The sequence below is a fragment of the Orcinus orca genome, chromosome 2 (assembly GCF_937001465.1).
Source record: "Orcinus orca chromosome 2, mOrcOrc1.1, whole genome shotgun sequence".
NCBI lineage: Eukaryota > Metazoa > Chordata > Mammalia > Artiodactyla > Delphinidae > Orcinus > Orcinus orca.
In genome coordinates this window covers 94,630,477-94,657,857 of record NC_064560.1, presented here as the reverse complement: position 1 = coordinate 94,657,857, position 27,381 = coordinate 94,630,477, and the positions used below count along the sequence as shown (strand labels likewise).

The 27,381-nt window shown below is 50.1% G+C and overlaps 3 protein-coding genes across 11 annotated transcripts in view; 1 reads left to right on the top strand and 2 right to left on the bottom strand.

Annotated features, from left to right (window-relative positions):
- The first annotated feature begins 624 nt into the window (after nt 1-624).
- SNX22 (sorting nexin 22) lies at nt 625-4,930 on the top strand. 2 transcript variants are annotated; one of them, XM_033437124.2, is made up of 8 exons: nt 625-743; nt 1,187-1,394; nt 1,772-1,855; nt 2,284-2,388; nt 2,873-2,967; nt 3,334-3,366; nt 3,597-3,664; nt 4,133-4,930. In XM_033437124.2, the coding sequence occupies exons 1-8, from the start codon at nt 664-666 to the stop codon at nt 4,252-4,254; spliced, it is 795 nt and encodes a 264-aa protein (XP_033293015.2). In that variant the 5' UTR covers nt 625-663; the 3' UTR covers nt 4,255-4,930. The 2 variants fall into 2 exon arrangements, with proteins under 2 accessions (XP_033293015.2, XP_049562160.1); XM_049706203.1 differs by lacking the exon at nt 3,334-3,366.
- PPIB (peptidylprolyl isomerase B) lies at nt 4,899-11,530 on the bottom strand. The gene is made up of 5 exons (XM_049706204.1): nt 11,331-11,530; nt 10,492-10,605; nt 9,490-9,583; nt 5,988-6,172; nt 4,899-5,244 (listed from the first exon to the last, which is right to left on the bottom strand). The coding sequence occupies exons 1-5, from the start codon at nt 11,463-11,465 to the stop codon at nt 5,122-5,124; spliced, it is 651 nt and encodes a 216-aa protein (XP_049562161.1). The 5' UTR covers nt 11,466-11,530; the 3' UTR covers nt 4,899-5,121.
- A 2,946-nt stretch (nt 11,531-14,476) lies between these two features.
- Nucleotides 14,477-27,381, bottom strand: part of CSNK1G1 (casein kinase 1 gamma 1) — a 144,713-nt gene continuing 131,808 nt past the window's right edge. For 7 of the 8 annotated variants that reach the window (XM_049706194.1, XM_033437109.2, XM_033437114.2 and 4 more), the window contains one exon: nt 14,477-20,455. In XM_049706194.1, the coding sequence (XP_049562151.1) occupies nt 20,401-20,455 (55 nt within the window). In that variant the 3' untranslated portion in view covers nt 14,477-20,400. The remainder of the gene's footprint in view (nt 20,456-27,381) is intronic. The other variant, XR_007475651.1, reaches the window with a different exon arrangement.

The window sequence follows — 27,381 nt, the reverse complement described above, 5'->3', positions numbered from 1 at the left end:
GGAGTCAGTGGAGTGGAGGCTTGTGCTGAATGGGAAAGCTCCCTTAGGCGGGTGGGGGAAGAGCGCTGAGAGGTGGGAGCAGAAGCCTCTCCCAGCACAGGAGGTGAGAGAGTTCTGGATTAAATCCCGTCACACACCCAGAAAGACTCTGCCAGAAGAGTGGGCAAGGGCAGCCTCGTGCCACTTCCCACAGTCCCTCTTCCCCATCCATTGCCCTGCATACCAACATCACCCACCTGTGTTTCCAGGATGAGCCCACAAACTACCATTTTCCTAATACCTACTCTGCTGAGGGCTTAGCAGGGATTATCTCACTCAGTTTTCGTACACTCTCCTGAAGGAGGCATATTATCTCAATTTTGCAGATGAGCACAGATCTACACAGTTGGGGAAACCCAAGCTGTCTGACCGCTAAAGCAGAGCCTCTGTCCCTACACTGCCTCTCCTCCGCCTGATGAAGGTTTGGGCTGAAAGATGATTGAAATGGAGGAATGGATTTTTAAAATGAATGAATGGGGACTTCCCTGGTGGTCCAAAGGCTAAGAATCCGCCTTCCAGTGCAGGGGAGGTGGGTTTGATCCCTGGTCTGGGAACTAAGATCCCACGGGCCGCGGGGCAACTAAGCCCGCACTCCACAACTAGAGAGACCGTGTGCTGCAATTAATGAGCCCGTGCGCTCTGGAGCCCACGCGCTGCAACAAAGAGCCTGCCTGCCGCAAAGAAGACCAGATGCAGCCAAATAAGTAAATATTTTTTTAAAAAATGAATGAATGGGGCCTACGAATGCTGGGGGAAGGGGGACATCAAAGCCAGAGTGCGTCCAAGCTTTACCCCAGGCCGCGCTCCCAGGGTCCACGTTGAAGGTGGAGGGAAGGAGATGGGGGTGCAGCCTGGTCCTGGGTAAGGGTGTGAGGAACGCAAGGAACGCCCCTGGTTGATCTGGGCCCAGCCTCCCTCCTTGCCAATGCCCACAGGGGCTTACAGTCCTTAGCAGGCGCTCGAATAAGAGCAGGTGAAATTTGGCTCTCCCGCATTCCTGTCAATCACTGGGGACTCGGTGAATGTGGACATGTTGACAAACAGATGGCTCTCTGCCGAAGGGTCTCCGTGTACTGCGGCCCCACTAGGCTCAGTGGGCGGCGCCCGCCTCGCGCCATCGGGCTCCAGCCTAATCAGCCCCTTGCAGGACCCGGCGGCGCTGGGGAACGCCCTGGGCGGGGCCAACGTGGGGGCGGGTCCCACAGGCACGAGGAGGCGGGGTCGGCGACGCCGCGGTCTCTGGTCGGAGCGCGGAGAGTTCGGCTGCAAGCGGCGCGTGCATGCTGGAAGTTCGCATCCCGTCGGTGGGGCCCGAGGCCGAGGGGACCCGGCAGAGCCCCGAGAAAGGCCACATGGTGAGCGGGGGCAGTGGATGGGAAGGGGCGCGGGGACCCGCCGGATTTCCCTGCGTCAAATGCAATGCGGACCCCGCACCTCGGGTTCGGGGTCCGAGCGCGGCGGCCCAGGACGTCTGGGGACACGCTGCCGAGGGTCTCTGGGCCGCTTGGACTTGCCAGCCCCGCCGACGGCGGTCCCGGCTCCTGAGGGACTGACTGCACGGAGCAGAGCCCCCCAGTGTGTGGGGACTTGGGAGGGTCCCTGGAGAGCAGCGGCGCTCCCAGGCCGCTTTGCGCCTCTGAGGGCGGAGGGTGGGTGCGTCGCCGGGAGCCGGTCCTGCTGCACCAACCCGCCAGGCCTCACGCGCACCCGGCTGCCCTCCCGCGCCCGCCAGGTGTTCCGAGTGGAGGTGCTGTACCACGGGCGCAGACACACCGTGCAGAGGCGCTACAGCGAGTTCCATGCGCTGCACAAACGGGTGAGGCTGCGCCCACCACCGACAGACCGACCCCGGCCCGGCTCCTTCCCAAGCCCTGAGAGGCAGGCAGACGAGCTGGCGGGCCCCAGCCTCTGCCACCCCTATTACCGGGCCCCAGAGAGCTCAGGTCGTGGGCACAGACCTCCCTGCGGGCTGCGGAACGCGCGCAAAGGGTTAGGTCCCACGTGCTGCCCGTGCCCCTGCGCGGCTGGTCTGGCGTCGGGCGTCTTGGGGGTGGACGGGGGTGTTGGGGGCGCCTCTCGCCCTTGTCCCAACCACTGCTCACCACGCGGGCGTGTCTCAGGGTACAGCCTGAAGTTTGGGGGTGTGGGTGGCAGGGAGGACTGGGGAGGGCTCTTGGCTAGGATGAAGTGAGCTTGAGGGCTCAATCGGGACGCTGTGATCGCACTGCGGTAACCTCCTGGCAGATCAAGAAACTGTCCAAAGTGCCCGACTTCCCCTCGAAACGCCTGCCCAACTGGAGGACCAGAGGACTGGAGCAGCGGCGGCAGAGCTTGGAGGCCTATATCCAGGTGTGTGTGGGTCTCACTCTGTTGCCTCTCAGCCTGCTGGACCAGAGGTGTGACACCAGCAGAGAGGTGCGGGGGACTGGGGTGAAGGGGACCTACATTTTGGCCATGTTCTAGTACTTCATCCCTCTCTGAATTGGTAGGATTGAGTGAGGTAACCAGGAGGCAGATAGTCCCAGTTAAATGAAGGCTAGCTCTCTTTCTCCAGGGTGAGATCCTGTGCTGCCCTCCTGATAAGGGTGGAGATCCTTCCCCCCCTCTCCCACACGGTTATGCCCAATTGCAGGCCAGGCAGGCTTCGTGGGCCAATCTGTATAGTCACCCAGGGCCAGTGCTCAGAAGGGCCCTAGCTTGGTTTAATGCTCTGCTCTGGCTGTCTTGAAATTCTTTATCATTTTGGAAGGGCCCACGTGTTTTCAATTTGCACCAGGCTCTGCGTATTACACAGCTGAATCTGATTACAGGTTGCCTCTGTTCTCTTCTCCAGGGCATCCTGTACTTGAACCAGGATGTGCCCAAGGAACTACTGGAATTCCTGAGTCTTCGCCACTTGCCCATAGTCCCCAAGGCCAGCAGCTGGGGGTGAGCATCTCTAGAGGCGCTTGGCATGAGAGGGGCCCCAGTGTTGTGGGGACAGGGGCTCTCTGCAGCCAGCAGGTGAGGAAAGGTTTTAGAGGTCAAGCCCCTTTCCTTCTTGTATCTGCCAGGCCCTAGCCTGGTTCTTCCTCTTTAAGACACACCTCCCCAGTAGGCTTTCTTGACCCCTGTGGAGGGGCTGTTTTCTGAAGAGCCTTGGCTACCCCGGGTGCCTCCCGAGCTGAGTTTGTTACAAATAGGAGCAGCAGTCCCCTGGGAGGTGAAATTCTGGGCTTCTGCATCTCCACCCCTGCCACACGCCCCCCACCCCGGGCATCCCCAGGCAGCTCACAGCCTCTCTCTTCTTTTCAGCGCCCTGGGGGAGTTCCTGCCCGGCAAAAGCAGGCAAGTCCAAGTCCCTGTCTGCACTGGGTTCCTGCTGCCCCCTCGTGGCCATACGCCAGGGCCTGAAGCCTCTGGCCTGTCCCCATGCTCCGGGTTTTCATGTTGTTGCCTCCTGAGCCCACTTCCCACTTTTCCTGTGTGGGTCCTTGGTGATCTCAGTCCTTAGTCTCCACCCAACCTGACACTTTTCTGTTTCCCCCTCCACTGTTCATGACCCCTTTTCTTCCCAGCTCACAGCTGTACCACCGGCCTGTTATCAGCTTCTGCATGGATCCTTATATTTGCAACCCATCCCCAGGTGAGGAGGTACCTCTGACCCATAATCCACACTTAGGGCCCAGGTACCAGGGTGGGAGTGAGGGTGAAGTTGATATTTCTCAGCTCGCAGGACCCCTAGGCAGCATCTCCCTCCTACTGCCCCCCTTTGGGGCCACACCTCCCTGCTGTTCCTGTGCCCCTGTAGCCTGCTTTGTATTTTCCTCCAGGAAGTAGACATGGTGAAATGAGCTTGGCTCCCCTGGTCTCCATTCTTTAGCAGCCTGGCTTTACCAAGATGTGAACAGAATGTGAACTGGGAATGCCAAGGCCTCATTTGAGGTGGCCAGCTGCTACCTGCTGCCTTGGCAGGGACCCCTGTTCTCGGGGAACAGGGGGTGCTGAGCCTATGAGCAGGAGCTCAGGGAGCTGCAGGCCTGCAGCCAGGCCTACCCCACTTCCTCTTGCCCTGAAGCCCCTACCCCTTACTCCTGTTTTCCTTCTGTCCTAGAGCCTCTGCCCAACGTGGTGGTGAACGGTGTGCTCCAGGGCCTCTATGGCTTCAGCGCCAGCACAGCTAAAGCCCAGCCAGAAGCTGCGTGTCACCCTGCTCCAGTGCCACCGATGCCCTGACCAGTCCAGAGGGCTTTAGGCCACCTGCCAGGACAGTCATGGACCTCAGTCCTCTGAAAGGGACATGGGCTGGGTCAGCCTTGGCCTGGACCCCGGACTCACCACCCTCCACCCCTCCAGGCTCAGAACTCAGCTGCAGTGGTGTCTGAGGTGGTAGGATCCTGCACTCCTAGAGCCCAGGGGCCAGGGTGGGGACAACAGAGGATAGGGAAGAAAGGGAGAATTCCTTTAGAATGTTCATAGCCCACCAGTTTGGAGGTGGGCTATGAAAAGGTGCAGGTGTATTCCTTTACCTACGTCAGGAGAAAGGCGTGGCGGGGACATGCAAAGGTTGAGGCACAGTGGCTAGCCAAGTTCAGAAGCAAGGGGCAAAAACTCCTGCTTGACATTTTGTGCATAGCACATTTTTCTGTGAATGTCCAGATCTGTTTCCCCCTGCCCTCCCAGACTTGTGTGGCCAGTTGGAAATGTCTGGTTTGTGTTCATCTCTCCCTCATTTCTGGAGCATTTCTGGAGGGAAAGGGTTCAGGCCGGAACCCAAGGAGGGGACAGGCACCACTGCCACAGGAGCCCCAGACGGGCTGGCACTGGACTTAGGGTCGGATGGGGGTGCCAGAGGCCCCAGAACCCAGCCCATACGCAGATTATAAAAAAACACCTTTTTTTTAATCGGTCAGTGTTTGTTGGTAGGAGTTTGTTACAAAACTGGGCCCGCGGGCCCGCAGAATGTGGGGGGAGGGGTCCGCTCCGTCAGACGCCAGCACTACGGCCAGTGCAGCATGGAGCCCTGTGGCGGGCTGTCTTCACCCCCAGGAGGGCAACAGGGCCACACAGACAGTCGCTCAAAGGGAAGAGGTCCCTGGGGCCCTACTCCTTGGCGATGGCAAAGGGCTTCTCCACTTCGATCTTGCCACAGTCTGCGATCGTCACGTCCTTCAGAGGCCTGTCCCGACCGTCTGTCTTGGTGCTCTCCACCTTACGCACTACATCCTGGGGAGGAAGGCAGAGTGTCAGGCGGTCTGCTGGTCGAGGGAGACGGGCCCCAGCGTGTGGCCGCGAGGGCTGAAACCTGCACGTGATGAACAGCGTAGAAACCACGAGGCACCAAAATCCTAAGGGCATCGTGGCCGGGTGCCAGCCCAGGGCAAGTAGAACCCAGATTTGACAACAGGAGGATGCAGTAGTTTCGATCCTCTGAAGTATGACCCAGGCTGGGCTAGGGGTGAGGAGGGGGGCGGCTGGGGAGAGGGTGCCAAGAGGCTTCTCCGGGACAGCGTGTTCGGCTGGGCCCTGTACAACCGACGGTGGTGCCAGGACATGCCTGACTGAATAACGGGATGGAGGGTCCTCAATTGTGCAGCCTCACCGAGACCTCCTGGCCGGCCTCTGCCTGGGGCCTGGAGGGATTTAGAACTTGGAGGCAGGACTTCCCTGGCGGCCCAGTGGTTAAGACTCTGTGCTTCCATAGCAGGAGGCACGGGTTCGATCCCTGGTCGGGGAACTAAGATCCCGCACGCTAGACGGCATGACCAAAAAAAAAAAAAGAACTCGGGGGCATAGAGAGAGAGGCTGTTTAGTCTCAATTCCCCCCAGGTTTATAGAAATAAACACTGGTCAGAATCTGTACATTCCTTTCTGGGAAAGGGATAAAATATATGGATCCCCTGCCCTGGGGTCTGTGTCAGATCCCTGGTCAGGGTTGCCCAGGGTTAGTCCCTCCCCGGCAAACTCACCATGCCCTCTAGAACTTTGCCGAACACTACATGCTTGCCATCTAACCAGGCTGTCTTGACCGTCGTGATGAAGAACTGGGAGCCATTGGTGTCTTTGCCTGCGTTGGCCATGCTTACCCAGCCAGGGCCATAGTGTTTCAGCTTGAAGTTCTCATCAGGGAAGCGTTCACCGTAGATGCTCTTCCCTGGGAAGAAAGAGTAGGTCAGAGGAGCTGGGGGAGCCCCAACGAAGCAGATCTTAAGGGCGAGGATTCCAGAGGCTGAACCTGTCCCCCGTGCCAGGCCAGGCTCCAGTGGAGTACAAGGACGTACAAGCTGTTCCCTTCCTACCCTCTGGCCCTGGAGCCAAACCATACTGACAGCCCAAGTGGGACATGAGGCCAGGATGATTTAGTGAATAGCTCACACAATGATTACTTTGAGAATATAGTTTTATGACTTTCAAATAAGGCACATATTAAAAACTACCTTGGCTGTGGCCTGCGAGGCCTTCCATGGGGACTTGCTTTAGTGGAGGGAGGTGCTGTGCAGGATGCATGGGAGGTAAGAACCCTCCAGAAAAGGAGGACTAGGGCTTCCCTGGTGGCGCAGTGGTTGAGAGTCCGCCTGCCAATGCAGGGGACACGGGTTTGTGCCCCAGTCCGGGAAGATCCCACATGCCGTGGAGCGGCTGGGCCCGTGAGCCACGGCCGCTGAGCCTGCGTGTCTGGAGCCTGTGCTCCGCAATGGGAGAGGCCACAGCAGTGAGAGGCCCGCATACCGCAAAAAAAAAAAAAAGACTGCTGTGGCTGACCAGCTTTTCTTCCTAAGAGCACAAACGATACTGAGGACACTCCAAAGCAGGAAGAGAGATGAGTGGGGAGGGGCAGGGAGAAGCAAAAGAGAGGGGCCGCCATTTGAGTTCTGGAAAGTCAAGAGCTTCTTATCAACGCATGAACCAAAATAAAAGGTGGCTCTGAGTGTGTGTACTGTGTCTGTCTGTGGAGGGTCTGTGGCCAGCATACAAGATAGTGGAGCCGAGAGGATCTCTACCCCATTCCAGAGATCCTAACCTAAGTTCCCAAGGCTGGTTCCAGGAGAAATACTGCAAAATACTGCACCCTTCTTTGTCCCGGTCCTCTCCTAGAGATTCACACTGTGCACTAGAGGCCCCAAGAAACCCAGCAACAAAGAAGTAATTCTCATTTTGTTTTACCCAACACCTTTCAAACTTATTTGTGTACGAAACCTCTTTCCTCTTCAATACACGTATTTTCATCCTGTGGTTCCCACAGAGTGGAACCAGGTTGGGAAGCTGTCCTAGACTGATGCTGAGGAGGTATTTCTGATTGTACAGTAAGTGGGAAGTTTGAAAATCACCTGGCCAGGAAGGACTCAACCAGACAGATAAGGAGATTGGGGAGCCTCTTTACATCAGTTTTATATTACTTGTTCTACTTCACCAGGAGATCACGGCGCTGTGACTTGGGGTGTTTTCTAACAGCATGACAAGGAAGACTTGTTCCCCCTTCCTATCAAAGAGAGAATAGTTTTGGAGGGGAGTAGTGGGACCAAATAAAGCAATTTTAATTTGTAATGTGAAATGCGAAAATAAAACTGTCAACTCTTTTAGTTTTTTTTTTAAGAAAAGAGGATTCCCATGTGAGAATCCTCTTTGTGCATCTCAGTGAACTGCAGGAATTCAACTACTGCTGCTATCCAGAAAATTCCCAAGTCTATATCCTTAGCTCCAATCACTTTACCAAGATATAAGGAGTCCCAAACTTAAACGGATAGTGAAGGTTTTAAAGTCAACATACTTTGTCATCTTTCTCTCCAGACTTCAGTTATTCTTTTGACATTTGTTTCCTCCGCACGTTGTCAGTGTTGTCCTCACCCCCATCACGGATCATCCTTTTCTCCCATTCCTGCTACCCCCGCTGCAATCACGGCTAGTGCTCAGAGTGGGAACAGTGTGCCAGAGGGCTGGTGCAAGCATGAGAAACATAAAAAACCCACCCTGTAAGGCAGGAGCTAAGAGCCCCATTTCAAAGATGAAGAAACCGAGGTACAGAGGTTAAAGGCACCCCAGCTGTGAAGTAGCAGAACTGGAATTCAAACCAAGGTGGTCTGGCTCTCGAATCTCTGCTCTTACCCACTAGGTATCCTCCCTGGGTTCAGGCCCACATCGCCCGACGCAGGGGCAGCTGCACCAACACCCCTGCCAGTCTGCTTCTCCTGTGTCCATGTCCTGAATCTGCCACATTATTATCCCTCAAACTTCTTGCGATCAGGCCTTGCTCCCATTCAAGTCTTCAGCGGATCCTCACTCCGTGGAGGACAAAGCCCTGGGTCCCTGGCCTGGCCACGGCCCGCCACTCTGGGTTCCCGGTGGGAGCTTCACTTCCATCCTCCTGACCCCACCTTTGGCCAAGTTCCTGCCGCAGACCAGACCTGAGCTCACGCCTTAACCCTGCCTCTTCCCTGCCCATGCAAATTCTCCCCAGCCAGATCTGTCCCCGCTCAAATCTGTCCTCACGTTTACGAGGCCATTTCCTGATCATCTTGGCGCAAAGCGAGTCCTTTACTTGTCAGCACTTTGACGACGGCTGACTTTACTTACCACTCGCTGGGCACTACGCACTCAACATCTCACCTCACCCTCCCAGCACCCACAACTCTTGCCACTTACTCTACAGAAGAGGAAACTGAGGTTCAGAGGACTCACATGCCTGAGGTCACAAAGTAAGAAGGTGGCAGACACCCAACTGTGTGTGACTCCACGATTACAGTGCTTTTGTATCACGTCTGCTTTGTCGTCCAGCTAGCTATGACTTACATCTTGTATTATGTCACTTTCATAGTGTTTTCTCCTCGTTCTTCCCACCTCGACGATAAACCACTTGAGGACAGAGCCTGAGCCCTAAAAGCTGTGTTACAGCCCATTTGTGACTTTTCAGGTACTGGAAGTGAAAGGGAGTTGCCGTCCCACTGGTTTTTGCATCCTCAGCACCCACCACAGAGCCTGGCCCAGTAAACACTGATCGGTGGGGTGAGCTGCAGCTGTGTCTAAAGGAACCGCAGGCTGTGCACCCAAGTGTGGTGAGACCTGTTGGTTAGTCCAGGCTGTCTGTGTGTCCTACTGTACAAGTAGCGCAGGTGAGACTGCCAGCTCTTGTCAAGTGGTCTCTGGGGGGAGACTGCCAAGGAGAGCAATTTCTCCCACCCTTGCTGGGGCTTCCAAGGCCGCCCACACAAGCTTTGCATGCCTGACCTAGAATCACCTACAGGTGTTTCACTTTGCTCCACCCGCCCCCCCCCCCCCCCCCCCCCGCCCCACAGGGCGTACTGCGAGGCAAGTCACCGAGGCTGTAGGCCTGGATCAGTTGGTCTGCCAGCTGCGCGAGATTCTCTTATGTCCACCTGAAACCCATTCCTCCCTCTCCTTTGTACTGGGTTCCCTGGCCCTCCCACCTTGGGGGCTGCACTGACAGACCCCTCTGCCCAGAGGATTTGAGGTTACCTCCAGTGCCATCTCCCCGGGTGAAGTCTCCACCCTGGATCATGAAGTCCTTGATCACACGATGGAATTTGCTGTCTTTGTAGCCAAATCCTTTCTAGAAAAAGGGATGAGAAGGTGAGAAGGTGGCATGAGGCACCAGGCAGACATTAAATAGGCCCTGCAGGAACCCAGCCCACAACAACAACTGCTCACAGAAGAGAAACCCCTGCTGGCAGATTCATCCTTCAACGTGCCACTGGGTGACCAGTAATCAAAGGCCAGGCCTGGAGCACACAGATCCAGGAAAGGCTGTAAGACCGCACATTTCCTCTGCCTTTATACAATTCTACATAATGCCTCCACCTTTCCCCTCTCGTTTTTTCCTAATCTAATCATAGGGAGAGAAGCAAGAAAACTGACCAAAAAAAAAAAAAGTTACCTGCTGACCCAATGGGAAGTTGGAATACAGACTTTCTTTTTTTTTTCTGTATGCGGGCCTCTCACTGTTGCGGCCTCTCCCATTGCGGAGCACAGGCTCCGGACACGCAGGCTCAGCGGCCATGGCTCACGGGCCCAGCCGCTCCGCGGCATGTGGGATCGTCCCGGACCGGGGCACGAACCCGTGTCCCCTGCATCGGCAGGCAGACTCAACCACTGCGCCACCAGGGAAGCCCCAGACTTTCTTAAATGGGGCATTCATTTCCTTAAAACCTGGAAAGCTCTGGGCCCCTCACTCTGGTGCAGAGACCACAAACTAGTTTCCCTGGATGTTTTCTTTGGTTACTGCAACGTCTCAAAGATGAAAAATTTTCTCAAAAAAAAAAAAGAATTCTAATTCTGGATTTAGTTAAAAAAAACGGAGAAGATATGATAATCCTGGGTTCCCAGTGCCAGAGAGGATAGCTGGTACTCCGTGACGGCCACTGCTATGGGTGGGCCACGCTCTGCAGTTCAGTTTGCCGCCAACCCTACTTGCCAACTCCGCTGCCTGTGAGCTTGGCTACCTCCGCTCTAGCCACTTACCTCTCCTGTAGCCAAGGCCACAAAATTATCCACTGTTTTTGGAACAGTTTTTCCAAAGAGACCGATGACCACCCGGCCTATATCTTCATCTCCAATTCGCAAGTCAAAGTACACCTGAGGAAAAAGACAATTTCAAACTTAGCCTCTTAAAAGGGTCTTTCCTAGGGAACCGAGGGCCCAAGAAGCTACCCGGAGGATACGAGAAAACAGACCCATATTTTAAAAGCAGTTTCTGAATCTGATTTTGGTGGCGACAAAAACCCCATGAGAATCTAATGAAAGCTCCATTTGTTTACACTCTCCTTAGACTACAGGGTAACAACCTTTGCTCTAAATAAATAATGGGCCCAGATTCTAAAACTTAACATCAAAACACCATAAAGATGGGAGCCTAAGCACACCACTCAGGTGTAAACTATTACATTGCTGTGCTTTGTAAATGAAGTGGCTAAAATCTGGCCTACGTAGAGAAAAGACCGGCAATCTGGCAGGCGTGATCTTTCACCATTTCCTCAGCACTGTTGGGTATCTGCAAATAGGCAGCTCTGAGTCTGCAACGCCGGTCCCAGCTAGGCATCCTGGGCGCCAACGCCTGGGTCAGGGCTGGGCTCTCGGGGAGGGTCCGGGTCATTCTCCAATCTGAATGGGGGAGGACGACCCAGGCGCCAAGAGGCCACGACAGGGAAACTAGGGAGGGGTAGAGCCAAGGCCGAGGACGCCCAGGCCCGAGCTCTGGGACCCGAAATGCCTCGGACATGTGTGACCAGAGGCGCCAAGGCCGGAACCCAGGCGGCGGAGGGCAGGCCTCGCCAGGCAGGTCTGGAGACGGGAGGCTGGACCTTAACAGTGACTTTGGGTCCCTTCTTCTTCTCATCTGCAGCAGAAGGTCCAGGCAACAGCAGGAAGAGGACGGAGCCCACGATGAGGGCGGCGACGAAGAGCACCTTCATGTTCCGCTCCGAGAGCCGCAGCATCCACCGGGAGAAGCTAGCGCGGGCTTTGCTGCCGAGGCTGGAGGAGGGTAGGGGCGCGGCGACGTGGGCCCGGCTCCTCCACCGAGCGCAGCCGGGGGGAACCGGGGCTCCTGCAGGCCTCCTAGCGGGAGGCAGGCCCCATTTCCCCCTCTGGTTGGGCGCCAGATGGTAGGTCCCCCTGGGGGGCGGAGCCCGGCTCGCTGACTGGGCGGGCGGAGACGCGGGCTCGTGGGTGGCTGCCACGTTACTGTGGCCTCATTGGCTTCACAGCTCGTCGACGCCCACCAACAGGAAGGGGATGAGCGGAAGGCGACGCCCTCTCCAAGAGCCCCGGATTGGGCTTCTGAAGAGGCTACCAGCCCAAGCGGAGAGACCCCATGGCCCGCCGCGCTTTTGTGGGCGTGGAAGTCGTTTGGCAGGTGGTGACCGAGGCTTTAGGTTAGGAAGTCTGTGGATGGGGCTGAAGACACTTGTCGTTGTCCGTATTGGGCCAGTCAAGGGTTAGTCACACCGAATTGGGTTTAAATGTGATAGCCTCCAAAAACTCAGGACACGTTTATGCCTACCCAGAGTATATAACCTTATACAGCTCCGTCTGTCTTGCAAAACTTGCTTCAAAACGCACTTCCTTTTGACTTAATCCCTGTCACTGTCCTTTTTTCCCTCCCTTCTCTAATCTTACTGTGCTTACTGCTGTATAGTCAACGCACACTATTGTATACTCTGGTTCTTAACTTCCTTTTTTTACCTGTTTTCCTAAGCAACTACATTTTAAATTTTTTATTTATTTATTTTGGTGAGAAACGGACTGTTGCTCTTACTTTGTATACAGCTCCCCCAACTGCTGCAGGGCTAAGTGCTCAACAAATGCTGGATGGAACAGCCGTCACGTTGGCACTGAGGTGGGAAATAATATCTGCAAGGGTCTGAGGTTGAGTCCTTCTTTTCTAGAAACCTCCCGGAAGGTCAGGAGTAGTCGTCAGATGCGCCCCAGCAGTATTTCAGGGCTCCGAAGACGCTTGTTCCCAACAGTCCGCAACATATATACTTCAGTACTGCAAGTCTAAAACACACACACACACCCAAAATTGCCACTGACATCTTTCTAAAGCTCGGAACCATGACATTATTAAATGTCTTTAATTTTCAAAGATTAACTTTACAGAAATTCCTGGTCTTCACAGCCCAGATTGTAGGTAGACATGGCTCCATTTCTATAGTCGAACTTGGCAATCTGGTCTCTATATAAGGTGCCGACCTGAGTTTGAGGTTATGCATGGCCACTGACATTACCTCGTCCTTCCTTACACTGAGGTCACTGCAGGCGGACTGCAGAGCTTCAACAGACAGTTCTCTCAAATAAATGCAAATAACATTTGCTGTTTCTAATTCTCACACCTCAATCCAGACCACCTCTCAATGAGGTGGAGGTTCTTCTACGTAAAACTGTTGCACTGAGAAAGATGATCTTTCAACCCCCTCTTCCTCTCCTCCTTCATTTTTTGGGTCTCTTAAGCCTCTTTCCCCACTCACTGGTCTCACACTGCCCACACTGAGAAAATTGTTTACCAAGCTATGTTTTCAAAGTAGCCTTCTCCACATGAGGAACTAATTAATGCTAAAACTAATTAATGCTAAAACAGCATTAATGAAAAAAAATAAGCTTGACGGATACAGTGTTCTCAATATGAAGTTTTTCTATCATGATGATTTTTTAAAAAAATATTTGGCTGCACCGGGTATTAGTTGCAGCATGCAGGATCTTCAGTTGTGGCATGCAAACTCTTAGTTTGCAGTATGTGGGATCTAGTTCCCTGACCAGGGATTGAACCCAAGCCCCCTGCATTGGGAGCACAAAGTCTTAGCCACTGGATCACCAGGGAAGTCCCTCTCATGCTGATCTTAAACGTGTTTTTTACTAGTGAAAGAAGAAATCGTTAAGTAGCAATTGAGTAGTAACAGAAAGAATTGGAACCAATGATGGCCAGACTGCCAGTTGTTTTGTGCCATATGTGCACATCATAGTCATACCTTCTGTCTGTATAGATGTTCTTCATCAGTAGAGCAGAATTACAAAGCTGCCATTTCATAGTTGTTCCAGAGCAGATCCTAACTTCCTGGTGTTCTAGCACCTAAGAACCACAGGGATACAGGAATTAGTGTGTGTGATGAATGTCCAAATTCTACCAGAAATATTTATTTTTTATTTTATTAATTTTATTTTTGGCTGTGTTGGGTCTTTGTTGCTGCATGCAGGCTTTCTCTAATTGCGGCGAGCAGGGGCTACTCTTTGTTGCAGTGCGGGGACTTCTTGTTGTGGTGGCTTTTCTTGTTGCGGAGCACGGGCTCTAGATGCACGGGCTTCAGTAGTTGTGGCTTGCAGGCTCTAGAGCGCAGGCTCAGTAGTTGTGGCGCACAGGCTCAGCTGCTCCGCGGCATGTGAGATCTTCCCAGACCAGTGCTCGAACCCCTGTCCCCTGCCCTGGCAGGCAGATTCTTAACCACTGCGCCACCAGGGAAGCCCCAGAAATTTTTTTTTTTTTTTTTTTTTTTTGCGGTACGCGGGCCTCTCACCGCTGTGGCCTCTCCCGTCGCGGAGCACAGGCTCCGGACGCGCAGGCTCAGCGGCCATGGCTCACAGGCGCAGCCGCTCCGCGGCATGTGGGATCTTCCCGGACCGGGGCACGAACCCGCGTCCCCTGCATTGGCAGGCGGACTCTCAACCACTGCGCCACCAGGGAAGCCCCAGAAATATTTTTAAAGTGAGCTGCTTATAAATTTTGGAGGTTAATCCTTTGTCAGTTGCTTCATTTGCAAATATTTTCTCCCATTCTGAGGGTCCCACAGGAGAGGTCAATGTTCAACCCAAAAGAATGACGCAAGAATGCCAAAGTATCAGGCATTATTTTCATTCCTGGAGCCTTGTTACTAAGAGTCCTAGACGGATTCTCCGTTACAAATGAACCAGGAGAGCTTAAAAGCAGAGAAACCAACCAACCAAACAAGCAAAATTAGCCAAGAAAGGTAAGACATTTTATTGTACATACAAAAAGGGTGCAAACTGAGTCCTTTCCTCCCCAGATTGGAGAAGAGGTATACTTAAAGATCACATTTGTGTTTTCCATGGTGCCCTAGGAAATGGGCTACTCTGAGATAATATCAAGACCCATTTCCATTTACTCCAAAGAAGGCTTCTTCCTCTGCAGAGGAGTTTCTACTTAATGGTGTACAAATCTCTCTCCTGGAGGAACCGTTTCAAATACACTTGAAATTGACATTCATGTTTAAAAATACTACAAGTTTCATTTTCACAGCTGAGCTTTGCAGACCAGTGCCAGGGTTTATGAAACAAAATTATGTATCTAAAATAAAAGGTTAAAAAAAAAGGCATTTAACAATAATCAGACACATCCACGCATCAATTAAAACTGATTTCCACAGCTGATTTATACATTATCTAGTCTTAAAAAATTGCAGTCAACATCCCAACATCTTTTAAAAAGTACAATGGGCAAAGATTAAAGAAACAGACAAAATAATAATATAATAAATTAGAGCATGTAATACATCCAATGGGAATTGATGAATGAACATTATTTTCCATTGGGGGGGCTTATAATATTTTTGGTTTCATCTTTTTTTCTGCTGTTTACTCTTCTCCTTGATAAATGGGGCTCATTCCCAGAGCCAGCTTGCTGCCACACCAATTTGAGAAACTCATTTGTTTCTTGTTTACTTCTGAGAATATTCAGGAACACATGGTCCCAGCAACCTGGGCTGTGAGTTTTTTTTTCTTCAGGTGGGCTGTGAGTCTTTATGGAAGTGAAATGCATACAGATGAGTGCTGGCACGCACAGACACACACACACACGCATACAAATGCAACCACACACACCCATCTGTAGATACAGTCCCCCGTAACCCCCCGCCAAAGAAATGGCTCATCTTCCTGAGACATTCCTAACAGATAAGCCTCTTAAAAAAGCTTTCGGTTTAAGGGATGGCCTGGGATTTGGTCTGGAGCTCAAAAAGAGGAACACTGAAAATGTCTCACCTGCTCTGAAAGAGGGGATTTGCGGGGAAGGGGCAATCAGGATAGCTGTCCTCTTGTGTGTGTTACTGGGACAACTGCACTGCATCCCCATTTCTTACCATGGATAACCCTCTGCTTTGAAGGTGGTGATGGCACTGGAAAGATGATTGTGAGAAGTAAAAAAAGAAAAGTAACAAAATAAATTCTGTCCACAGAACTGAGGTTTCTTTATAACACTGAGTTTGGTAATCGAACTAGAAATATATGGAGTACACATTCACTTTTTCCTTTGTAATACAAGCTGAGCTACAAACAAACTCTGGAGTGGACTTCCTGGTCGCTTTTTGAGGAAATATGTCAACTACTACTGTCTATATCCAGGGAACCTACTTACTATTCTGAATACAATGGAGAAACTATTCTTTTGCACTCAGTCACCTGCAAAAGGAATTAGGAAAAACATTTTTAAGACTGCTTAATTGATCAAAGACTTCCAAGATTCCTTATTTGTGGCTAAAACACTGCCTAAACCCTCAGAAGAGCCATGGTTTCCTCTTTTTCTTATTCAGAAACAAAATCACTCCCCTCCCCCATCAAAAACAAACAAACACCCAAGAAAACCAAACCACAGGCATCCCATTTTGATTCCTACCAACCCATCATGGGGAAGACTCTGGCCATCAACCTCTAGAGGGACCTTCCTGGAGCCCTGAAGTTGGCAAAAGCAAGAACCCCAGAGACAAGTACCTGCTGCTCAAGCCAATCCAGATGGGGTGCCAAGTTATCCTGGCTCCCTAAGGGTTTCTGGAACTCACCTGCCCACCTTGGGGCAATGGTGGATTGGTGGCAGCGGCCTGACAAAGGCAGTGTTGGCTGTATGACAGTGCAAGCTCCCGATCTGAGAAATTCTAGCCCTAACATGGCTCTGACGCTGGAGACAGTGTTGTCAGGGCAACTCACTGGGAATGAAAACTAGATTAAATATGAAAATGGAAGAGGTGACTGCGACACACGAGGCATGCAGACTTGGGAGAGATGCATCAGAAGAAAGATCAAGTTCCTTAGAGGAGATCCTTTCTAGGCTGCCGTGGAAGTACTTATTTTTGAAAAATGCAGGCCATGCTGCTCACTGGAGGGGGAGCAAGCTGTCTCTTTTGCATAAAAAAAAGTTAAGGCTATGATCTTTAGTAACCACTCTGACATAACCTTACCCTCACTCATTTCTGACAACAGAAGTGGTTACTAACACTGAGAACCAACACTGAATATGTACTCCCAAGGTACATTTCCAGTGAACCAGGTTGGAAGGTACTTTAGAGGCGATGGACACCTCTTCTGGCTAATGGCAGGGGCTGTCTCTACGAACTTGGAGTTCACTGAGAATGAAGAGGCAATCAACACTTCTACTGGAAAACTCAGGATCCTGCTGTCTTCCGTCGCCCTATATCCCAAAATAAAATGGGGCTTCAATTGGAGGCCAACCTCATCACCTGACTTTGTACCTTCTTAGACCGTTTCCTCCTAGACAAAGCCAAAATGGCAGGAGTATGTTAATTAAGGCAGACATGAAAGCATGCTGCTGCTGGCACGCTCTGCACATCCTTGCAGAGCAGTCTGGAGTGAAATCACTGGGAAACGCCAAGGGCTGCACAGCAAGTAATCAACCCTTACTGCACAGGCACAGCCATGCTCTAGTCACAAGGGAAGGATCCCTTACGTCTTGGTGGATTCCTGGCCTGCTTGCTTCAATCTGCTCAGGATGCAATGCCTGAAGGACTGCAGGGCTTGGGAGAACCCCTAATGTTGTTAGTGCTTAATGCTAACCCAGCAACTGCATCAATCCTGAAGAAAAAGATCCCTAGGTATCATGGTTATGGAGTGAAGGAAGCTCAAAGACTACAGAGCAAGTGGATTTGGGTGGGCGGTAGGTGGAGGGAGTGCCCAAGCCCGAGGCCCTGGCTGAGGAATACAGCTACTCGACAACAGCAACAGGGCTGAGGAGGGAGGCCTGATGGGGATGAAACTGATGGCCAAATTACTCCTTAGGTATCCTTCTCAAAAAGAAAAAAAAAAAAATTTTTTTTTTTCTTTTTTAAAGGAAGATCACAGTAGACTCGGGGGTCTGGCACCACCCTGGAGTACCAATGGCCCTGGGAAGGTCACCATTACTGTGCATGCCAGAAGGACTTGGGCTCTTCACCTTTGTTATGAAAAATCAAATATCTAGTAAGAGATCTGAGCGGGGGCAGAGAGTGAGAAGAGTGCATTAGGAAGAACCCCACAACTGCTCACGTTAAATCCCGCAATAGCGAGCCTTTAAAACAAAGTTAAGACCCTGAAAAAGTCACAAACCCAGCTGCAAGAGGGCTTGCCCTGCAGCCGAGCTGGTAACTGCCTTTGCTTTTTTGTGGAAGTGGGGAGGCACTTAGTGGAGTAAGGGGTGCCAGGGATGCTCTGGACTTTGCCACCATTTCCTCTTGCCCTCCCATGAGAAGCAAGGCTTTTTCTACACAGGGATGTGGAGGTTAAAGATTCTATACGGGAAATTAGAGTTACCCAAATTGAGAAGAGTTACCCAAATGCCAACTGAGAAACTATGTAAGTTTCAGTGACAGTGCCTTAGCTAATGTCAAGGAAGCAAACCCCAATATTCAAAATTCTTGTGGGGAAGCGGTGTGACCCTGCATCTCCCAGCCATTCTGTTAATAGGAAATCTTCTTTTAAAGAAATGAATGATTACAATCTTTATATAAGCTAGGCAAATTTGAAGCCAGTGAAGTGAAATTTCCTAGCCAAGGACCAGTGGAACACAGGTGAAGCCCAGTAACTCTGATCCACGCTACCGCTGCTCTCTCTGCTCCATGTAAGACACATCAAGGGACTCGTCAGAAAATACCAACTACCAGAAAGTATGTCTGCATCCTCCAGTCCAAAAGACAGCCCTACATCTCAAGCCAGAGGCAATGATTTCCGTGTTCCCAAACCCCCCAGACTAAGTCACCAGCCACTGCCCTCCATGGTTAGCTCTCTCTACCCCCAGATACAAGACCTCGTTCTCTGATGTAATTAATCCTTTCTCCTCGATCACATCTGGAATGCGAAGTCACTGTTTGGATAAGTCGCTCATCTCCAATGAAAATCAAGCACGAGAAGTTCTATTAACTCCATACGTTGGCGACTTTTCAAGCAGTGAATGAGGAACCAAGACCCTTCATGGCAGCATGTCTGGACGTGGAGAGTGTACCGGGGAGAACAGGCTCTAGATGCGTGGCCATCTCATCTAGAAGGAGTCTAAGTCCAAGTGAGAGGATAATTTCACACCTTTCATTTCAGTCTCCTTTCCCCAGGAATTTTCCAGCACTAACCAGTCTTACCCCCCTGTTCACTATAGCCCCATACACTGAGGCCTAAGCCTGCAGCTATGGACCTGCTGGAAGAAGATTTGCAGGTACTTGGTTTCTGATAAGGCAGGCCAGCCCAAATGCTGTAACTCAGCTATTGGGGCAAACAGTACAGACCAAGTTTATTTCCTGGCCCTATGATGAGCCAAATCCTGAGGTTCCTCTGGCAGTTGGAAGGCAGGATCACTTTCCTCCTTCTTGTCCACTAGTGGCAATACAGTGGTGGCTGTTTCATCACTAATTTTGTCCCCCAAGTCACTAAGGAAGTCACATGGCTATCTAGTTGGAAGTCCCTGGCAGTGGAGGAAACAGATATTTCAGATTTTTGTTGTTAAGCATCTCCTTCTCTGGGATGAACTGTCTCCTGTCACAGTCTGGCTTGGCTGGCTCATCCCATGTGCTGGAGAGCTAGGTTGTCCAAACTGCAGGCTGATGAGGTCAAGAGGCTCTGGTAGGGACATTCTTCAGCAGCTGAGAAGACGAATGAAAATTCAAGTATGTTTCCTTGCCAACCTGAGAGTTCACTCAGAATGACACAGAGTTTGGCTTCTTCTCTTCTGGGTGCTGCAGACCCAACTCTTTCCATTGAGAATGTCCTCTGGACCCATGTTCTCTCTGAATGGCTTGGCTGGCCCCATCCCCCTCAAAACAGAAAAAAAAAGTAAAACTCCCAATATAACCAGACACAATATGCATCTGCCATGTTTTTTGTTTAAAAAAAAAAACAAACTAAAAGTGCAATAAAGTCAGTTTTTTTTTGTCCTTTGCTCAGAACAATTTGCAATGTTCTACTACTGTCTGGAGAACAGAGTTCGCTTGTCAAGAAAGCTAAGAACGCCAACACACAGGGACAGTAGACTGCAGATTTCTCACAGCTTGTGTCCTACAGTGTAACTTCACAAGAGGGAAGGAGGGAGTAACCTGCACCCCGTGGCCAGCTCGGGATGGAGGCTGCACAGGCACAGACGAAGAGGGAGCCATACTGCCAGACACACCTGGTGGGCGGAGAAGGTTCTTCTCCAGCCTCGGCCTGCATCTCCCTCCTACCTTCTTGGCCGCACCCCCAGCCTCTCAAGCTCCTTCAGCAGACAAAGCCTTCAGCTCATTAGCTTTTATGCTGGAGAGGGTTGAGGGTGGGGCAAGAACCAGGAGCAAGTAAACTAAGGGGAGGGGAGAGAATAGTAGTCCTTGAGTTTTTGTGAATGACACCTTCACTGTAAACAATAGGAAGGAGAGTCAACCAGGCAGCCCCAAGGGTAAGCAGTGGAGGACCAGTGGCTCTGGGACCTGCTCAGAGCCTCAGGCAGGTAGGGGCGGCCACTGACCCACTGGGCCCTGGCTGCCTGCACTAGCTCCTTCTGGGGGCATCTGTTTTTCTTCTTTTTGGTTTGGATCTCCACCCTCCCCCCACAGAGGAGTCCCTTCCAATGAGAAATGGCAGGAGCTGCGGGTGCAATCGAGTCAGAGTCCCCAGGGCCTGAGGACTCCTGGGAGGCACGGGTCACTTGTGGCGCTGAGCAGTCTTCTTCCTTTTCCTCTTAAAGAAGCAGCAGCACCTGGAGCACAAGGAAGACCACAGTCAGTGCGGGAGGCCCGCGGCTGCCAACAGATTTCTGCCTGCCTCTGCTTATTGCAGGGGTGGAACTCCCCCCGGCACCCACCCACAGGGTCGCCCGCCATCTACAGTGCACATACTGGAGGCAGTGGGCAGTGTCTGCCAGGAAAGCCAAAGGAGAGGGCTGCTTTATTCCAAACCTAATCGTCAAAGTGCTGCAGGCTAGGCAGCAGGGCGGAAGCAGGCATTTTTGGAAGAAGGATGAAGAAGGCTTATTTCTCAGTCTAGCACCCCAACCTGAAAGTCTCATCCTCCTTTATACTGAACCAAGGCTGGGGTCCTCAGGGCTGCATGAGAAGAGCCTGCACTGTTTGCCCCTTCATACAGAGGGCAAAATTATTTAATGCAACTTCTGAGGTCAGTGAGTATGGAGGCTAAACTAAGGCAAACAAATGCCAAGAAAAGCATGATGTTTGGAACTCTAGGAGGCTCTCACATGCTACCAATGAAAGGATTAAGGATTCTCTCTAATCTCATCCCCGCCCCCAGCCAGCTAGCTACCTGGCATAGGCAGGGGAAGCCCTGACCCTAATTGTGTGAGCCAGGATCTTTTAACTGAAATCAGCATAGCCTACTCTTCATCTGGAGAGGATCAATGCCACAGTTGATCACCAGGAAGCATCGGGTTGCAGGGTCCTCCTCAACTTAAGCTTCCCGAGGCTGCTGCTGTGCCAGGCTGGGTTCAAGGACTGACCCTGCTTAGGGTGGGGCTGAGGCCTGATGCCTTCAACAGCCACAGCTCTGCCACAGCCTTTAGCTCGGGTACCTGCTCTGTACTGCTGTCTTTGGAACAGGAAGCCCCTCTTGCTCAGGCAGCGACTATTCCAGAAGGGGGTGATGAGGGCTGTGGCACGGCTGGTGCAAAAGATTATGTCCTTTCCAGGAAGCTGACACATGGGAAATGAGAATGTGAGGGGCAGAAAGTGGTGGATGAGTCAAAGATGCCATGTGATGGAGGGCAGTAAACTGGAAGTGTCACTCAGACTTGCTGGATCCTTGAAACGAAAGCTTTTCTCAGAAACTATCTTTGGGTCTTTTGCCTAATCCTTCTGGGTTTAATGTCAAAAATATTCATACAGAAATAAAGAGCTGTTGCTTACTTCTGCATACCCCTAAGTCCTCCACTGTAGCTAAGATTCCCCCCTTTTTTAGTCAGACCCTTTTGTATTCCCACACCCCATGGACTAGTTATCAAAAATTTGGAGAAAGTGTCTTCTTAGAATGCAGAAATAGATGTTTACACAGACAAAATGATGGGCTTTAACCATAACTGAATGAATTAAACATGGAGATGTTGGAAATAGGAGCTTCTTAAGAGAGTCTTAAAAAAGATTTTCTAAGAGTATAATGACATATGTGATGTACTATTAAATGGGTGTCAATATAGTCACTAAACAAAGTGTCCTTTGTACTTACAGGCTGAATAAATTCTTTTAAGTAAAAATGACCAACACTTTTGATTGTTTTCAGTCCTTAAGGGAATCCCTGGGGAAGGATTTTTAAAAAAGGTCATTTTTTGTACATATGCTTTAGAAAACAGACATTCTTTCAAGCTGAATGTCCAGAAATTATTAAATAAGGTGAATTAAATCTCATGGGAGTACCAGTACTTCAATAGAGCTAGCTACCTATTCCCTGTTAACCATGATTTTCAGAGGGATCACTAACATTTAAGTCAGTTTTTATTCTTACGCTTTTTGGAGGATGCTAAGATGATGATTTTGTGTTTTTAAGTTAAGAACAATCATTAAAAAGTTTGAAATACTGTTTTGGTCCGTTGCAAATGATACAATTTCTCTTTTACCTCCTCCAAGGCAAGTCATAAGAATTAATATCTACTTATAAGCATATCATAACCTGATGTGCAAAGCTGAATTCACCTGACTGGAGGAGAGTGTGAGGTGTGGTTTAGAGCCTTAATTTTTGCTAGTTACTGTAGTTAAAACTTCAGCAGTAGCAGAAGCTTTTAATAATTCTACCCACGAGGAAACGGGCTCCACAATCAACTCTTTGGTTTCTGTGGTGACTACCGGCAATAGGACCTGTGAAACTTGGTCAGACCCCAGACCAAGCCCACTGACTGACTCCATACAGATGTCTTACTCTCAGAAGAGACTGAAGGCAAGTGATGAACTCTTCTTGTGTCTTAGGTTTCCTTCCAGCTGATCCTTTGATTGGCTCTCCCTTCAGCTATTCCTTTACTGTGTTTCTCTGCTGTACTTATACATTCTTCCCTTGCTCTAATGCCTTGTTTAAGCCCCACAGTATCCATCAAGTCTTCCTTAACCATCCCTGTCAACACTGACCTCTCAAGGGACAATACCATAAAAGTGTCCTTTCAAGCATGCATGTCTTATCTCTCCAGGTAGATTGCATCTCAGCTCTTTGGGGAAGGCCTTGAGACCCCCTAGAGTTCCAAGCACAGAGTGGATGAGCACAAAGTAGGCCCTGTATTTGCAGTCAGGATCATGTGACTGACATCTCACAGGAAAAAACAGACCACGATGATGTCAGATTACACAGACACATGTTTGCTAAATAAATAGGCCAAATGTACTCCTTGATACTGTAATACTATAAATTCTATCTCCATAAAACCCAATTGCTATCTTCAATACATCTCTGTCCCTTGGGAAACCCTGTAGACAACTTGGCTTAGAGAGTTAGGGTACAGAAACCAGTGCCCAACTCAGTTACTGAAGACCAATAGAAACAAGGTAGTCACAGAGGCCAGCAGACTGCTATCACCACACGGAATATCATCCCACACGTGCAGTGTAGGAGATTCTGGCTCCAGACCACAGCAGACCAATCAGCTCACGAGCACCTGGAGCTCACAGGCAATGCCCAGGAAGTGAGGCAGGGAGGGCACTGCCTTACAGTGAGAACATGCCCCACCCAACGTGGAGCCGCCAGGGCTTCCCCTTCAAGACCCGCATGCTGCCCCAAAAGTGCATTCAAGGGACCTTCTCCAGGAGTGGGAGAGAGACTCCAATGTCTCACTAGCCAAGTCGGCCCTTGGCCCGCTATATGCTCGTATAAGAAGAGAAAAGAAAAGGAAAAAAAAAAGACAATAAATGAAAAACAAACAAAAAACTCAAAACAACAACAACAACAGCAAAATGTCCATCTCTCCCCCAAGCAGCAGCTCTCTTATTTGGAGATACTCATATTCTACAGATGGAAGAACCAGCTGAACCAAAAAGAAAAGTCACAGATTTTTCCAAAGCTGCTAATTTTAAGGTTAGAGACCGAGCCACAGAATGTGACATTATCTGGCAACAACTGTCCTTGGAGTTGTGAGGAATAATTAGATTCTGATTATACAACTGGTACCGTAATCTGGCCTTCTTACCTCTGTCCCTCTCTGCCTGATAATATCTAGCCGTATTAATTTGAGAAAAAATTCACTCAGCTAAAAATGAAGAGACAATTTTGGATACTGTGGGATATTGTTCTGACCGGAGGAGGCTGCAATGTGGTGGGTTTGGAAAGAAAAAAGGAACAGATTAACTGCTGGGTACAGGCCTGCCCATCCCCACCTTGTGGATCTAGTTCCCCAGTCTGGGTGGGTATGGCACAAGGTGGCATACGGGAGCCATTGAGTGTTCCTAAGGCATTTTGTTTGGCTTTGCCAATCCCAACCTAGCCTGGTCCGCTCCCCTAGCATGTGGACTGGAGAGAGGGACTCACCACAGGTTGAGCATTTTCAGGCAGCTACAGAGTGTGTAAAGAGAAAAACACAGAAAGGAAGAGAGAGAAAGAGAGATATTAGTCCACAGAGGTGAGATGGAAGCGACTCCCTGTGAGCCATGCAAACATGCAGTATGTGTCTGTGTTTAGTTTCTTCCTCTGTCAAGGCAGGGTGAGTAGGCCCAGGCCACTTGGTCCCCACACTAAAGTGGAGGGGGCAGGTGCCTGATAGAAGCGTCGAGGTGGGAGCTGGATCTCAGTGAGGGCTAAGGCAAAACAGAAAGAGTTGGTGGGAGCCCCAAGAGTGGGCTTTCCTGGGCAACTTCCAGGAAGGTAGCAGGAGAAAGAGCATATGATCCTGCCTGTAAGAATTCAATCAGGAACCAAGGCCAAACCATTTTGGTTCCCACATGAAGTCTTACCGTGCAATTTGTTAAGCTAACTTCCCAAATATTCTGAGGGAAAGAGAAGTCCCTAGCCTTTCTATAAGACCAACATGCCTGACCAATGCAGCCAGCAGTTAGCTCTTTCTCTAGAGGGGAAAACAAGCTTAAGAGACACTTTATCTTATTAGGAGGTGACTATCGAGGAGGGTCACTGCTTGGATTAAGGTATAACTGCCAGAAAAAGGCCTAAATCCCATTCTTGTTAATTCTCAGAGAAAATGAGGTCCACACTTGCTAAGTTGTAGCTAAAGTCAGTGGATAACCAAAAATTCCTGTGTTCTTACCATAACAAAAGTCAGCCAAAAACCTTTGCCTTGCCTCACTACCCTTCCAATCACCCTTAAACAAGTACATGTGTCCTATATCTAGAGAAAAGGGTAAGTTAGATGTTTATTTTGTTTACAGAACAAAAAACGGGACCCTGTTATTTCTCTCCTCCTTTACACGAAACAAGCTGGCTGAGGAACCCAAAATCAAAAGCTGGGAAGTGAAGGTTTCCACAGTTTCCCCAGTACTCTAGCTCAATCTTAATGTAGGCAACAGCCCCCTTTTTCCCACAAGCAGGCTGCATGGACAAATGGCATCACAGCTGTGTGCAATGAGGAGCTGTGTGGGATGCCCTGTGCTTCTCTTAGCTGTGACTTCTTCCCATGAAAGTGATCAAGCGGATGGACACATGGCTCCCCCGCCCCCAACCAATACATAGAAGGGCCAAGAAGAAAAACACATGGCTGTGCCCTGACAGTTCCCTGGACAAGATGGAGTGGTAGCTCATGAAACCACTGGGGGAAATGCCACGCAAAATGTCCTAAGCCATGAGCTTTTGATGACAACTGGTCAAATACGACTGCTCCCCTCTGGTTTCCACGTCTTTCAGAAGGCTCACACCTGGCACAGTGGTCTTTGCTAAATGGGGAGACTTTAAATTCTCTTTACATCTAGAATTTAGATTATACCAGAACAGAACACACCAGATTGAAATCTGTGTGTGTGACTGGTCCCCTATCTTATACACAGAACACAAACACCACACTTACATACACAATTAGTGTACACATTTACCAAAATGAAATGAGATAAATGGGTTCAAAGATAATTCTGTATAGGGCATATTATAAGACTAAAGCCCAATTCAATCCTGGTACTCAAAGTATAGTATGAAATCCAGAGCTCAACTTTTGGCCTTCAAAGTAATAGCCGCAACGGTGAATTGGGAGTGAGGTGGGGATGGGAACGGGCGCAGCCATCTTTCAAGCCCAGACAATGTTTGGATCAGACCACAAACATTGCCATCAGACCCAGTACAGCGGTTCCCAACCTCAGCGACATATTTGAATCACCGGAACTTTAAAAACTCCTGATGCTCAGGCCACATCCGTGATAACTTAAACCAGAATCTCTGGAGCCAGGATTCAGGCATTTGTATTTTCTAACATGCCCCAGGAGACTCCAAAGTGCAGCCAAGGTTGAGAACTCAGAGGGTAGGAGTACCACACTGTTTATTTGGGAGAATGAAGTTTTGTCATGGAAACTGAAAAACTGTGAGAACCATTAAAACTTCCAAAGCCCCTGAGAATAGGGAGCATGTTTCCTTTTACTAAAAATGGTCTCCTCCTGGCATTGACCCACCACTCCCTTGTCCTCCTTACGTATTAGGGCCTTACATTAACCAGGAGAGGAGCATCTGAAGCTGCCTACAGTCAGTAGGGACTCAACAAGAGAGAGTCCAAGTCACCCTCGGTTGCTTTTTATCTACTGGGTAGGAATCCTCAAGTCCTGGCTTTTAAAGGAAACGACCTCTCGAAAGGAAAGTGAGCTCATCTAATAGATGGGCAGCAGAGCAGAGGAGTGGGCAGGGGGACAACCATGAAAAGTTGTATCTGGAAGAACGCAGATCTTGACTAGCCTCTACCTTTTACTGAGGCATAAGCATGTTCTGGTTTGTACTTAGGCTAGTTGGGGGCTCAAGAGATCACTTAAGGCACAATATCACTATAAATATGTTGCCTGCTTCTGAAAACAAGATACTGGGATAGCCTGGATGTTCTCAAAGGGTTTATAAGAAAAGTCATCCGTGTCAGGTGTGGCAGCAGTTACTGATTGGTGAAGGACTTCTCTCTCCCTACCTCATGTTGCCTTGGAGTTTAAATCTGGACCTGAATTTGGGGTGGGGCAAAAAGGGAAAGAAGTGATAGAAATGCTGCTTTTGCCGCAGAATCAGCCGTTATTTCACCTTCTACCCCATTTTCTAAGAGTTTAAACACAGACCATGCAGAGAGCACCAAGGGGCTGGTGGTAGGGGCAGGGCAAGACATTAACATGCAAGAGAAGCAGAAAAGGGAGTGGGGTAACCTCTTCACCCTCTTGGGATTAGTGTAATTTCCTCTCCATCCCAAGACTCTTTCATTCAACAGGTGCAGAGACTATTTTTCTTGACTGACTTATCTGAGTCTCTCTGAATTCAGAATCATTTAAGTGAGAACAAAAGGGTTCTGAGACCCTTGTCTAGGACTATAGATGCAAAGTGGTTAGCCAAGAACCAGAAATCAGATGCTGTTCAGCATGGCCCATGGCTTAGACAAGTAGATTTCTCTCTGTGTCCCTTAGGGAGCAAGAGGCTCCAGGGCCCCAAGAGGCTCAGGACTGCTATCTGCTATAGCTCTCATACCAGGATTCTTTTAGTTCACTATGTCTTTTCATCCACGTGGACTAAAAATGTGACTGTCTT